This window comes from Bufo gargarizans, chromosome 5 (assembly GCF_014858855.1).
Source record: "Bufo gargarizans isolate SCDJY-AF-19 chromosome 5, ASM1485885v1, whole genome shotgun sequence".
Lineage (NCBI taxonomy): Eukaryota > Metazoa > Chordata > Amphibia > Anura > Bufonidae > Bufo > Bufo gargarizans.
Window position 1 is genome coordinate 133520400 of NC_058084.1, and position 16028 is coordinate 133536427.

Here is a 16028-nt window from a genome sequence, read left to right on the forward strand (position 1 = left end):
CAGCCTGTGGCGCCCCCTCAGGGCTGGAGGAGCTCCACACAAGGACTATCCCTGTACTTTCTCAGGACTATGAGAAGTAATGGCATGGCAGCTGGCACATTTCTACAGTCAGCCTCTGATATGGGGGACGATAGACGGCGTTCACCTGCAGCCCCCGGCGCTGAGGTGACCCGGGCGGGCAGGTTGCTGCTGCTGGGGGAGTGTCCTTCACACCCGGGGCCGGGCACAAGGGGCAGCCTCGCTATTGCTTTGTGTTCCAGCGCTGACAGCAGCACGGAGGGAGCACGGAATGGCTGCGGGGATATAGGGCTGCCATCGGGCACATCTCCTCAGGACTATGGTGCTGCGGGGCCGGAGCCCTCCTTGCCCGGGGCTGGCAGGGGCACTGCTGGCATCTGCACTTCTGCTCTCCCTGCTGCCCGGGGGACGCGGCCAGGAGTTTGGAGGAGCCAGCACTGGATTTAGTCTGCACCCACCTTCCTTCAACCTGGCAGAAGGAGCCCAGATCAGTGCGACAGCGACCTGCGGAGAGGAAGAGAGCGGGGCAGGGGGCACCCAGCCCAGGGTGGACCTGTACTGTAAGCTGGTCGGAGGACCAGTGGCATCATCCGCCCAGGGGCACACGATCCAGGTACTGCCCGCACGGCTCTCGGTGCTGTCCTGACCCCGAGAAATCTGATCAGACAGTATGTGTGCAGTGACTGACCTCAGCACACACACTATACACTGGTATACATAGGGCACAGGTATACACAAACATACATGCACACAATATACACAGCCATACACATACATGCACACACTATACACAAACATACACACACTATGCCATACACATACATGCACACACTATATATATATATATATATATATATATATATACACACACACACAATATACACTGGTAGGTATACATAGCACACAGGTATTCATACACATACATGCACAGACTATACACAGCCATACAGGAGGATACACACACTCTATACTCTGATATCCATAACACACACAGGTATTCATACACAAACATACATGGACACACTATACACAGACCTCCATGTACAAACATACACACACTATACACAGACCTCCATGTACAAACATACACACACTATACACAGACCTCCATGTACAAACATACACACACTATACACGGCCATACACATACATGCAGACACTATACACAGCCATACACACACTATACATAGCCATATACATACATGCACACACTATACACAGCCATACAGAAGGATACACATAACACACACACGCTATACACTGAAATCCATAACACACACAGGTATTCATACACATACATGCACACACTATACATAGCCATACACATACATGCACACACTATACATAGCCATACACATACATGCACACACTATACACAGCCATACACATACATGCACACACTATACACAGCCATACAGAAGGATACACATAAAACACACTCTATACACTGACATCCATAACACACACAGGTATTATTCATACACAAACATAAATGCACACACTATACACAGACCTCCATGTACAAACCCACATTATATCCAGGTATCCAGGTGAAGAACACACACAAAGATTATACACTGACATCTATAAAACACACACATACACAGGCGTTCATGCAGGAACACACACATGTACATAGATGATCATTATGCATGGACATACACTCACATTTTACACACAATTGAAAAAATCTGACTATGGCCTCATGCACGCAAATGTGTGCCGGCCGTTCCAATTACAGTTCCCAATGCACGTGCACCATCCGTGTTCACACATGTTCTACTTTTTTGCTTTCATGGGGTGCGGTGCCTCCATTCCGCACCGGACCTTCTGGATTGCGGACTCATTCAAGTGAATAGGTCCGTAATGGCTGGTGTCTGTATACCGCGGACCCGCTGTTTGCGGCCACAATATGGGCACAGCCAGGCAACGGTCGTATGCATGAGGTCTTAAGGTAATTTTTGTCCCAGGACAGCTCCCTTAAGTGCCTTAAGAAAACAACCCGGCATGTGCCTATATGCCTGCTGAGAATGCCACCGATCTCCTGTCCAAATCGCTATGCGAAAGCGTTCCATCTATGCAGAATTTGCACCCTGCACAGCGGATTGCGCCCATGTTGCTCTTGCTCAGTCGGTTGGTTTACATAGGGGGCATGCTTCTTGTACTTAATGGGGCTAATAATAATAATGTGCATGCGCATTACACTTACCAATATTCTTTTTACACTGCGCAGATAAAAATCTACATTGATTTTTTTTTTTTGGGGGGGGAGGGGGGTTTGTGATGGGGATTAAAGTAACCCATCACTTGTTAGGAGATTTTAAGGTCTGTTCACACTACCATTGTTTCTGGTTATGTATGTGATTACACTAGCAGTTTGGTGGGATTTTGGGCAATATATGAGATTATACTAGCAGTGCAGTTGGGTTTCTTGTTATACATGACATTAGATTAGCAGTGCAGTGGGGTTTCAGCTGATAATATATGGGAGTTTAGTAGCAGCACATTGGGGTTTCTGGTAATGTATGGGATTACACTGGCAGTGCAGTGGAGTTTCTGGTAATATATGAGATTACACTGGTAGTGCAGTGGGTTTTCTGGTAATGTATGGGATTATACTGGCAGTGCAGTAGGATTTCTGGTAATATGTGAGATTACACTGGCAGTGCAGTCCAGTTTATGGTAATGTATGGGATTACACTGGCAGTGCAGTGGAGTTTCTGATAATATATGAGATTACACTGGAAGTGCAGTGAGTTTTCTGGTAATATATGGGATTACACTGGCAGTGCGGTAGGATTTCTGGTAATATGTGAGATTACACTGGCTGTGCAGTCCAGTTTATGGTAATGTATGGGACTACACTGGCAGTGCAGTAGGATTTTTGGTAACATGTGAGATTACACTGGCAGTGCAGTCCAGTTTATGGTAATGTATGGGACTACACACAGTGCAGTGGAGTTTCTGGTAATATATGAGATTACACTGGAAGTGCAGTGGGTTTTCTGGTAATATGTGAGATTACACTGGCAGTGCAGTCCAGTTTATGTTAATATATGGGACTACACTGGCAGTGCAGTAGGTTTTCTGCTAATATGTGAGATTACACTGGCAGTGCAGTCCTGTTTATGGTAATGTATGGGATTACACTGACAGTGCAGTAGGATTTCTTGTAATACGTGAGATTACACTGGCAGTGCAGTCCAGTTTATGGTAATGTATGGGATTACACTGGCAGTGCAGTAGGTTTTCTGGTAATATGTGAGCTTACACTGGCAGTGCAGTCCAGTTTATGATAATGTATGGGATTACACTGGCAGTGCAGGGGGGTTACTGGTAGTATATGGTATTACACTAGCAGTGCAGTGTGTTTTCTGGTAATGTATGGGATTACACTGGCACTGCAGTAGGATTTCTGGTAATATGTGAGATGACACTGGCTGTGCAGTCCAGTTTATGGTAATGTATGGGACTACACTGGTAGTGCAGTAGGATTTTTGGTAACATGTGAGATTACACTGGCAGTGCAGTCCAGTTTATGGTAATGTAAGGGACTACACGCAGTGCAGTGGAGTTTCTGGTAATATATGAGATTACACTGGGAGTGCAGTCCAGTTTATGGTAATGTATGGGACTACACTGGCAGTGCAGTAGGTTTTCTGGTAATATGTGAGATTACACTGGCAGTGCAGTCCAGTTTATGGTAATGTATGGGACTACACTGGCAGTGCAGTAGGTTTTCTGGTAATTTGTGAGATTTCACTGGCAGTGCAGTCCAGTTTATGGTAATGTAAGGGACTACACGCAGTGCAGTGGAGTTTCTGGTAATATATGAGATTACACTGGAAGTGCAGTGGGTTTTCTGGTAATATGTGAGATTACACTGGGAGTGCAGTCCAGTTTATGGTAATGTATGGGGTTACACTGGCAGTGCAGTAGGATTTCTTGTAATATGTGAGATTACACTGGCAGTGCAGTAGGATTTCTTGTAATATGTGAGATTACACGGGCAGTGCAGTCCAGTTTATGGTAATGTATGGGATTACCCTGGCAGTGCAGTAGGATTTCTTGTAATATGTGAGATTACACTGGCAGTGCAGTCCAGGTTATGGTAATGTATGGGATTACACTGGCAGTGCAGGGGGGTTACTGGTAGTATATGGTATTACACTAGCAGTGCAGTTTTTTTTGGGGGGGGAGGGGGGTTTGTGATGGGGATTAAAGTAACCCATCACTTGTTAGGAGATTTTAAGGTCTGTTCACACTACCATTGTTTCTGGTTATGTATGTGATTACACTAGCAGTTTGGTGGGATTTTGGGCAATATATGAGATTATACTAGCAGTGCAGTTGGGTTTCTTGTTATACATGACATTAGATTAGCAGTGCAGTGGGGTTTCAGCTGATAATATATGGGAGTTTAGTAGCAGCACATTGGGGTTTCTGGTAATGTATGGGATTACACTGGCAGTGCAGTGGAGTTTCTGGTAATATATGAGATTACACTGGTAGTGCAGTGGGTTTTCTGGTAATGTATGGGATTATACTGGCAGTGCAGTAGGATTTCTGGTAATATGTGAGATTACACTGGCAGTGCAGTCCAGTTTATGGTAATGTATGGGATTACACTGGCAGTGCAGTGGAGTTTCTGATAATATATGAGATTACACTGGAAGTGCAGTGAGTTTTCTGGTAATATATGGGATTACACTGGCAGTGCGGTAGGATTTCTGGTAATATGTGAGATTACACTGGCTGTGCAGTCCAGTTTATGGTAATGTATGGGACTACACTGGCAGTGCAGTAGGATTTTTGGTAACATGTGAGATTACACTGGCAGTGCAGTCCAGTTTATGGTAATGTATGGGACTACACACAGTGCAGTGGAGTTTCTGGTAATATATGAGATTACACTGGAAGTGCAGTGGGTTTTCTGGTAATATGTGAGATTACACTGGCAGTGCAGTCCAGTTTATGTTAATATATGGGACTACACTGGCAGTGCAGTAGGTTTTCTGCTAATATGTGAGATTACACTGGCAGTGCAGTCCTGTTTATGGTAATGTATGGGATTACACTGACAGTGCAGTAGGATTTCTTGTAATACGTGAGATTACACTGGCAGTGCAGTCCAGTTTATGGTAATGTATGGGATTACACTGGCAGTGCAGTAGGTTTTCTGGTAATATGTGAGCTTACACTGGCAGTGCAGTCCAGTTTATGATAATGTATGGGATTACACTGGCAGTGCAGGGGGGTTACTGGTAGTATATGGTATTACACTAGCAGTGCAGTGTGTTTTCTGGTAATGTATGGGATTACACTGGCACTGCAGTAGGATTTCTGGTAATATGTGAGATGACACTGGCTGTGCAGTCCAGTTTATGGTAATGTATGGGACTACACTGGTAGTGCAGTAGGATTTTTGGTAACATGTGAGATTACACTGGCAGTGCAGTCCAGTTTATGGTAATGTAAGGGACTACACGCAGTGCAGTGGAGTTTCTGGTAATATATGAGATTACACTGGGAGTGCAGTCCAGTTTATGGTAATGTATGGGACTACACTGGCAGTGCAGTAGGTTTTCTGGTAATATGTGAGATTACACTGGCAGTGCAGTCCAGTTTATGGTAATGTATGGGACTACACTGGCAGTGCAGTAGGTTTTCTGGTAATTTGTGAGATTTCACTGGCAGTGCAGTCCAGTTTATGGTAATGTAAGGGACTACACGCAGTGCAGTGGAGTTTCTGGTAATATATGAGATTACACTGGAAGTGCAGTGGGTTTTCTGGTAATATGTGAGATTACACTGGGAGTGCAGTCCAGTTTATGGTAATGTATGGGGTTACACTGGCAGTGCAGTAGGATTTCTTGTAATATGTGAGATTACACTGGCAGTGCAGTAGGATTTCTTGTAATATGTGAGATTACACGGGCAGTGCAGTCCAGTTTATGGTAATGTATGGGATTACCCTGGCAGTGCAGTAGGATTTCTTGTAATATGTGAGATTACACTGGCAGTGCAGTCCAGGTTATGGTAATGTATGGGATTACACTGGCAGTGCAGGGGGGTTACTGGTAGTATATGGTATTACACTAGCAGTGCAGTTTCTGGTAATACAATATATGGCATTACATTGGCAGTATAGAAAAGTTTCTGGTAATGTGAGGGAAAAGAATTCCCCCCATGGTAATGCTGCATAGGTGACTGAGACATGTTTCCTGTGAGACAGGTAGACTTTTCCATGTCATGCCTGTGATGAAGGTGTGCGTTGTTATGAACGTTTGGGGTCAGAAACAGGTTGACTAAATGCAAACACGTCATCTCAATCCAAATAGGAGTTACCTGCTTGTACGGCAGTAAGTGATATATATTGTGTAGTGATCTTCAGGACATGGCTATCTATCTATTTAGCTATCTATCGATCTAAAGATGAAAGAAGGCCAGCTGCACACCACGGATTTCAACGGAAAACGTGTAGTTTATTCACGCAGAGTGAGCAGCGACGTTTCAACAGCTTGTTGCTGTCTTTCTCAAGCTATGTGCACATGTGTTACAATCATGCAATTTAAAGGGAGTCTGTCAGCACATTTACCCCTTTTTAACAGTTCCCATAGCGCTGTAGCCGCAACACAGATGATTAAAACGGTACCTTTATATGCTTTTGTGGACTTTTAAAACTACCAAAAACGAACTTTGTTGCATATGTAAATTAGGGCTCGCAAGTGCCCAGGGCGGCATCCACCGCGTTGGAGCCCAGGCAGCTCTGCCTCTTTCGGCTCTTATCCCCGCCCAGCCTCTTCCTCTGCCCGCCCATCTGTTTTCTCTCCCCCTCAGCGAGATCCCGCGCCTACGCGATTACTTCCTTGGTCGGGGCATGCGCATAAGCTACTGCGATGCCGTGCCAGCAATGGGCATCGCAGTGCGCATGCCCCGGCTAAGGAAGTCATCGCGTAGGCGCGGGATCTCGCTGAGAGGGAGAGAAAACAGATGGGCGGGCAGAGGAAGAGGCTGGGCGGAGATAAGAGCCAAAGAGGCAGAGCTGCCTGGGCTCCAACGCGGTGGACGCCGCCCTGGGCACTTGCGAGCCCTCATTTACATATGCATCAAAGTTCGTTTTTGGCAGTTTTAAAAGTCCACAAAAGCATATAAAGGTACCGTTTTAATCATCTGTGTTGCGGCTACAGCGCTATGGGAACTGTTAAAAAGGGGTAAATGTGCTGACAGACTCCCTTTAAATTGCATGATTGTAACACATGTGCACATAGCTTGAGAAAGACAGCAACAAGCGCTATGGGAACTGTTAAAGGACCTTAACATGTATAGCTTGGAAGATAGACGAGACAGAGGGGATATGATAGAAACTTTAAGATACATAAAGGGAATTAACAAGGTAAAAGAGGAAAGAATATTTAAAAGAAGAAAAACTGCTACAAAAGGACATCGTTTTAAATTAGAGGGGCAAAGGTTTAAAAGTAATATCAGGAAGTATTACTTTACTGAGAGAGTAGTGGATGCATGGAATAGCCTTCCTGCAGAAGTGGTAGCTGCAAATACAGTGAAGGAGTTTAAGCATGCATGGGATAGGCATAAGGCCATCCTTCATATAAGATAGGGCCAGGGGCTATCCATAGTATTTAGTATATTGGGCAGACTAGATGGGCCAAATGGTTCTTATCTGCCGACACATTCTATGTTAAAAAGGGGTAAATGTGCTGACAGACTCCCTTTAAAGGTGCATCAATTGAAAATACAATCAAAACAATTTATCCATACAAGGGAAAAATTCATAAGAGCCATGGTTCATCATACTACACAAAATACAAGTGTGTCCCAAAGTTACAGAATACAGTACATACATTAAGTGTCCGATAAAAGTACATAGTGTTCATAATATAGGGCAAGTACTGTAAATACCCCTATCTATCTGTCCATCTGTCCCCCTGTCTGTCTATATGTATCTATCTATCTATCTATCTATTTTTTATTTTTTATTCTTTTATGTTTTATTAAAGGGTCACTGAGTTTTCATAAAACCTTTGCTAGGTCATAGAAACATATCAAAGGTTTTGATCAGTGGGGGTCTGAGTGACGAGGCCCACACTGATTGCTAAAATGAGGAGAAAGAAGCACTTTTTCCTCGCTATGGGACGGAATCAAGACAGGCCCATAGACTTTCTATTGAGTCTCTCTCGCTTCCTCTCCCGCAGAGAGTAGAGAGAGTGCAATATGTGACCACTTCTTTCTCCTCTTTCTAGCGATCGGTGGAGATCTCAGCGCTCAGATCCCCAGCAATTCAAAACATTTACTATGTCTGTATGAAATATCAGAAGTTTAATGAGAACTCAGTGACCCTTTAAGAGTAGTAATACTACAAAGGTATTCAATGTACAGAAAAAAATGCATACCACAGAACAGTAAAGGAAGTCTTTACCAATGTGCCCTATACAACGTAGGTTGCTGATATGGTAAGAAAGAGGTAGAGCTCATGCATATCTAACAAAAAGTTAGGGGGGGTGAGTAAGGCTTAACTGGCACAGGTTTACACAGTTACACATTGAGCAGAGTACCAGATGGAGGAAAGACCTACAGAGGCGTTCTTGCAGAAAACGCCTCCTGTCCAGGTAGACTTCGGGCACAATCCCAATTAAAAGCAGGAACAGTTCTGCTCACATAGCACCAGAGTCACAAATTTGTGAATAACCAGCCAGCAGACCATTTAATCTCGTGGCCACAATAATTGTCTCCCTCTGGAGCCTCCTCCTGTAGCTTCTCTTTCCAGATTTGGGCCTAGCTTCCGTCAGCCGTAAGGCCCCAACCTAAGGTTGCTCAGGGACAGCCAACTGTTGCCGCCACTGCTCTGACACTGGAGGGAAGGGAGCACCATCCTCCTCTAAATACCAGTCCTAGCCCATGTGGGTGATTGATAAAACAACAAATCAGCGTCCCAACACTGGTCACTGGAACTGGTACATATACCACTAAGTACCCTAATCAACACACTAAAGGGCCCTCCCATCCAGGAGCAGCAGGGTGCTGCCAGCCACCAAAACACCTGTCTCAGAGACGCCTTTACCCAAACACATTGCAATAAAGTGTAAGATATCTTAAAGTGACACAGACTATAATTCCCTTGGTAAGGTGGGAATACTGTCCACCAATCAGGGGGTAACCAGATATCATATGGTTTACCCTATATGAGTCTTCTTGTGCCTTTTGAGACCTTGGATTCTAGAGCTCACCTCTTTCACACCTGTTTTCCAGGGTGTATAGACCCCTCCAGTCCTTCAACCTAACTAATAGGCAGAAAACGTAAGGCAGCTCTCACCTGCAGTAGTAACTAATAGGCACCTCTATGTCTATGCATGGGAGTTTGATATTGAGGCTAGCTTTACTTATAAGGAGATATCTTTAATATATAATCACTCCCATGGCACTTGATGCTCTGTTACACTCCAAGAGAACTTTTTTTAGACTCTCACTTTTTTTAGACTCTAACTTTTTTTTGTTATGTTGCAACATAACAAAAAAAAAGTGAAAGAGTCTAAAAACTTTCCAGATGCATTGTATATTATTGAAGAATTCTTGGCTTGGGAAAACCCAAATTATTTATTTACCAGATATATACATACATACTCATTAACGGGACAAAAATATGTTAAAGGCACCCAGGTAAAAATTTTGGATTGCTTCAAAAGTCTGCATAAAAAGGTTTCTCAGAGGCAACTTTTGATGAGAGATAGTTGACTGCTAGACATGCCTCTTCAATGCTTTCAGAGACATTTTGCACAGTTGACAGACTTTGAAAAGGGCTGCATCATTGGACTGATCACTGTGTAGAGAGAAAAGAGGAGAGGACCTGGGACTGATTACTGAGGAGCCCAAACAGCAAATAGAGCCAACAAATGATACAGTAAATTATTGTTCATATCTGTTGTTTCGGGTGATTTTTCTGAATAATCCATATTTTACATGGAGAATAACATTATATCTAGTCATTATGTGATTTGCATTCTGTATTAGTAACTAGTTTTCCCTTCTCCATCTCTAATTTCCAGTTTGCCCTGAGCTAGCGGGTAGAGATTACCGTAGTTGCTATAATGTCTCTCATACACAGCACACAGAAAAAAGGAGTTCTTGCTCCACTGTCTCTCTTTAGCTTACTTTCAGAAGCAGCAACAGAATGGAGGACATTATACAGCAGTACTGAGCAGGTTAGCTGTAAAACCAGTAATGGGTGAGATAAGTAACTTACTAGAGCCTTCAGCAGTAATTTCTCTATGTCTCTGTGCTGCTGCTCAGTCCTTCTTTTTCTCTCTCCATAGACTGCTATGAGCGCTAGGTAGCCTGACAACTCAGTGAACTGATAGGCAGTGAGTTGCTCTGGGTAATGTTCTGCTGGGTATTACTTTGACACATGACATCTTAATGCAGATCAAGTACATCCCTTCATGACAGCGGTATTCCCTAAGCGCAGTTGCCTGTTTCAGCAGGACAGTGCTCCCTGCTTCAATACAAAAATTTCTCAGGGATGGTTTGAGAAACATGACAGAGTCCAAGGTGTTTGCTTGGGCATAAGCATCTGTGGGTACCGTCTTGTAAATGAACCCTAAAAATGTATTTGTGGTTTTACGTGTATCACTGTGATCCTGGGGTTCCATAAAAGCAGTTTTGGAAAAGAGCTTGACCGGTTTATTGTTCTTTGCCTTATTTTGTGCAGCAGTGATTCAGCAATGTGCTTTGCCACGACTGCCAAATGTGCCGTATAAAGCGGTGAGACATTGATAAGTCTGCCCTGTGTATCTGTGTTTGATTGTAACTAAGACCTACTGGAGAAAAGCAGATAACGTTATTACATTGTGACTCATGAGATAAAGGGGTTTTAGTTGTTTCTGATACACTATGCCATGGATAACTGTATGACTCAGAGTCTCTGTTTTTTAGAGCTGTCATGCCTCATCATGTAGTTACTAATAATACAGAGTGCGGCTTTTCTGGTTAAACATTGGAAATTGGACAGTTCCAACATTATCTTCTGCATACTTGCACTTTAGTGTTTGTTTTATACCTTTCAAATCTATGGAGGACCTGTCACCTCTCCTGACAACTCTGTTTTAGTAAGTACTTACATTCCTTATGTACTAACAACTCTGGAGCATCTATTGTTATGACTTTATGATGTGTCAATCTTTTATTGTTCACTTTTTTATTATTCCTTCTTTGAGGACATTATTCAGTCAGTGTTTTCCAGCTGGACCTTCACTGCAAATTGCCGGCCATTAGAATAACTTGTAGAAGGATTAATGAATGGTGCAACATACAGTCATAAGAATAGATGCTCCAGAATAGTTATTGCATGAGATATACAAGTGCTAGCTAAAACAGACATGTCAGGAAAGGTAACAGGTTTTGGAAAATCAAAAAGTTAGACTCAAGTTGTTCAAAGCACGGTCTATGGATAGAAGTCAACCTGCTACCACACACAAGTTTTTGTTGTCTTGTTGGCCTGTGTGTCACAAGATGCAACTTTTTCATTTAATGTATTCTTGTTATAGTTGGCAGGTGACACTTGTGCATGCAGTACTCCTATGGGCTTGAAGTAATTTCCTATCACTTCTGTTTCACTGCAAAAAATGTAGCTCTAATCTGCCCACCCCCACCAACCAAACATTCATGGCGTACAAAAATAAAAGCAAAAAAAGGAGGTGGCCACCTCCTTTTTTGCTTTTATTTTTGTACGCCATGAATGTTTGGTTGGTGGGGGTGGGCAGAGAGTTGTCCTCTTGATTCCTGCTGACCACTACATTGAGGGTCCACAGGGGTTCGCATAGCCACAGGGACTCATCCATATCACTGGTTCTGTCTTATATTGCATCTTTTCCCACTCACTGTTGAAGTCCCTGATACCTCATGTCCCTAATGTTGACTCATGGTAAGTTATAGGGCTCCATACCATTAATAACCCCCACCTTGCCCATGCCAGCCTTTAGCTAGTGAACTATTACCATGAATGGTGTGCTATTACTTCAAAAGCCAAAAATGGGGACACCCAGACAGCAACTAAATGTTTAATTAAATGTTTAATTAACTTATGTACATATGAAAGTAGGTAAGGGCCAGAAAAGAAACTAAGTGTCAGGTAGTCAGTATGCATGACGTGTGAACACACCCTTAGGTTTCAGATGCCCCACATGGCCAAATACCCACCCACGTGCAATGGCCAATGACAGCATGGTTTTACAGCATGAAACTAAGGTATTACTTTCCAAATGTTATGGCCATTGGCTACCACATCTGGAAGGGGTTTCAGGTGTGTATCTGGCTGTCCGATCTTAGCCTTAAAATACTCAGTAACCTACTCCTAATATTTCACATGTACCTTCAGAAATTGAGTCTAATTTCTTATTGTGATAGGGTTATGATCATTATGCCCCTTACCTAATAACGATGAGTGGACAGTAGAAGAGTCTGCTCCATCTGTGATACTTATCCTTCCAGTTCATACCGTTGTGTTTCCTTCACAGGGACAGTCTTGTGATTTCTGCGACTCCTCTGATCCCAATAAAGCACATCCTGCTTCCAATGCCATTGATGGCACAGAGCGATGGTGGCAAAGTCCCCCGTTATCCCTGGGCGTCAAATACAACGAAGTCAATGTCACTATTGACCTTGGACAGGTGAGCAGTGTTGATGTCTTATATTAATATGTCTTTCAGTATCCCTGTATAACTGATCGCTTCGTAATAATAATAACTCTTTCACGACCAGACCAGTTTTCATTTTCACATTTTCCTCCCTGCCTTCCAAGGGCCATAACTATTTTATTTTTCTGAGAATGTGTAGAAAACCGTCACTCTTCACCTGGTAGAACACTTAACGAGCAATGTAGACAGATTGGTAGGTAAAAATGTGCATTTATTTAATATCAATGTCGATCATAGAGGGTATACTATGGTACTAGGGGGGATCGTATAGGTACAATTGATAAGATTAGATTTAAAAAGGTATTATTCAGTAAAGGTTACCACCTTCATAAAAAGACATAAAATAAAAAATGTTAAATAAAAGTATAATGTGAATAGCAATATAGTGGTCATTCAGCAGTTTCCACCTTCAATGGTTGCTGGCAAGTTAGTGGATAGATATCCGATGTAAACAGTTTGTGGGTAAGTAAAAATAAAAATAAGAATAAAAGTCAAGTAGAAAGTAAATGTTTGTTATTTGTGGTACTTCCCTGTTAAAACTTGAATAATATCTTTTTAAATCTAATCTTATCAATTGTACCTATACGATCCCCCCTAGTACCATAGTATACCCTCTATGATCGACATTGATATTAAATAAATGCACATTTTTACCTACCAATCTGTCTACATTGCTCTTTAAGTGTTCTACCAGGTGAAGAGTGCCGGTTTTCTACACATTCTCATTGCATATTCTCCTTTTCTGAATCAGTCAAACCTAGAGCACCTACACATTGTATTGGCCAGGTGAGCCACCAGCAACCCGTTTCTTTCTATTTTATTTTTCTGTTCACATAGCCATATTAGTGCTTGTTAGTTGTGGAACATGTACTTTTTAATTGAACCATTTAATAGTCCATACACTGTATTATGAAGCTTAAAAAAAAAATTGTAAATGGACTGGAAGTGGAAAAAAACTGATTCCCGCCATAGTTTTATGGGGTTTTTATTTATTGCATTAATTGGGTGGTAAAGATGATGTTGCATTTTTCAGCAGGTCAGTAAAATTACAGCAATACCAAAGTTATAAAGGTTTTGTTAGAGTTTAATACTTAAAAAAAATATTAAAAACAAAAAACATATTTGCATTCCCATATTCTGACACCTATAACATGTTTTTTATATTTCTGTCTACGGAGCTGTGTGAGGGCTCTTTTTGGTGGGTTGAGCCGTAGTTTTTACTGATACCATTTTGGAGTCTGTATCACTGTTTATCACTTTTTCTGCAAATATTTTTGGGATGCAAAGCACGATTCCAGCATGTTTGACATTTTTTCCTTTATGGCGTTCCGTGTATGAGATAAATACGGTCATTTTATATTTTGATAGTTCAGGCATTTTCACACGCGTTATTACCAGTTATGTTTTGATTATGTTTTTATTTTCATTTTTAAAATGGGCTTATAGGGGTGATATAATTTTTTTTTATTCTTCAGTTTTTTGTTTTTATTTAAACTTTATTTTAGGGTACTTTCACACTAGCGTTTTTCTTTTCCGGTGTTGAGTTCCGTCACAGGAGCTCAATACCGGAAAAAACTGATCAGTTTTATCCTAATTCAGTCTGAATGGAGAGCATTCCGTTCAAGATGCATCAGTTCAGTCCCGCTTAAGTTTTTTTTGGCCGAAGAAAATACCACAGCATACTGCAGTTTTCTCTCCGGCCAAAAATCCTCAACACTTTCCGGAATGCCGGATCCGGCATTAATTTCCATTGAAATGTATTAGTGCCGGATCTGGCATTAAGTGTTCTGTCAAAAATGGATCAGGTTTTCCACCTTTAGAAATGCAAAAAAAATAAATGCTGGATCCGTTTTTCTGGATGACACCGGAGAGACAGATCCGTTATTTCAATGCATTTGTCAGACGGATCCGGATCCGTCTGACAAATGCCATCCGTTTGCGTCAGGCGACAGAACTGCCTGCCGGAATCCTCTGCTGCAAGTGTGAAAGTACCCTTACTTTATTTTTATCCCGCTTAGAGGACTTTAAAAATGCAATCATTAAATTGCTTATACCATGGACTGCAGTAGTTTACCATTGCAGTCTTTTGTAGAATCACATTGTTTCTATTGAGTCGTGCCACAGACAGGGCTCAATAGGAACTTTGCTATGGCAGGCCTCAGAACCTTTACTAGTTTCCTTGCCACCACAGCAACAGAACAACTTCTGCGATCTTGTCACAGGCGAGCCGTTCGGTCACCAGTAGCAGCCTGCTCCTAGTAAATGACCCCACAGATACAGTGGTCACAATTGACCATCTGAAGGGTTAATTGACCATGGCATCATGATCACAGACACTGCTGGTATAACACAGCAGTCACCAGCCGGATATGGCGCCCACTCAGCTCCTGAGGGGGTGCCATGTTTAAAACACCACCTTCTGCCGTATATATGTGGTAGATCGGACAAAAGGGTTAATCAGCCTCCAGCTTTCTATTTATTTATTTTTTACTTTCACTTTTTTATTAGTATTAGTATTAGTCTTACAGAAACAAATCAATGTTACAGAGTCTCTTCGCTGCAGATTTGCCCGCTATCCTAGGTAAGGAAAGGGTCATTTCCTGACCCTCATACCATACAACACCATAATGGCGCCTTTCAAAAAGAAGCATGATACCACCAGCTTTCCATTTCCAAAGCTCTGTCCATGGTGCTGATGGAGGGAGTAGTGTTGTACAACCTAATGCCATGATGTTGCCTGGAATTGTTCATTTAATTATAGCTCCACTTCATAATCCATCAGCGTCTTCTGGTTATAGATGTAGTTGTGGTCTTTGTGGAAATAATTATTAACTGGTGAAGTTATGATTCCGATTGTTTTCTACTGTATGTCATATCAGTGGAATGTAAAGGTCATTGTTATATATTAGATATAAAATATTAACTAAAAAATCAATCAGAAATGTTCAAGTCTAGGAAGTAATAAAGAAAGGCACAGCGTTTCAGGGTATATGGACACAGGGTTTGCAGATCTGATTGATTTACTTTATGAACCATGGTAGATACAGTACCGCATACTGTTTGTATGATTGATGTCACTGTACAGAAGATATGGTTCTGTAAGTAAGACACATACAGCATGAGTTCATCTTTGTTCCTATCTTTTATTTTATTTTATGTTTTCTGTAGGTAATACAGATTATCATTTTCACCAGGGGCGTAGCTATAGGGGGTGCAGAGGTAGCAGTCGCTACCGGGCCCAGGAGCCTGAGGGGGCCCAAAGACCCTTGTGCTGCATAAGAAGACACACAAAGCACTGAGGGA

General features: G+C 42.2%; 1 protein-coding gene across 1 annotated transcript in view; it reads left to right on the forward strand.

The window, feature by feature from the left end:
* The first annotated feature begins 237 nt into the window (after positions 1 to 237).
* Positions 238 to 16028, forward strand: part of LAMA3 (laminin subunit alpha 3) — a 238456-nt gene continuing 222665 nt past the window's right edge. Inside the window, 2 exon segments of the mRNA XM_044295643.1 lie at positions 238 to 631; positions 12546 to 12698. Of these exon segments, the coding sequence (XP_044151578.1) occupies positions 338 to 631; positions 12546 to 12698 (447 nt within the window). The 5' untranslated portion in view covers positions 238 to 337.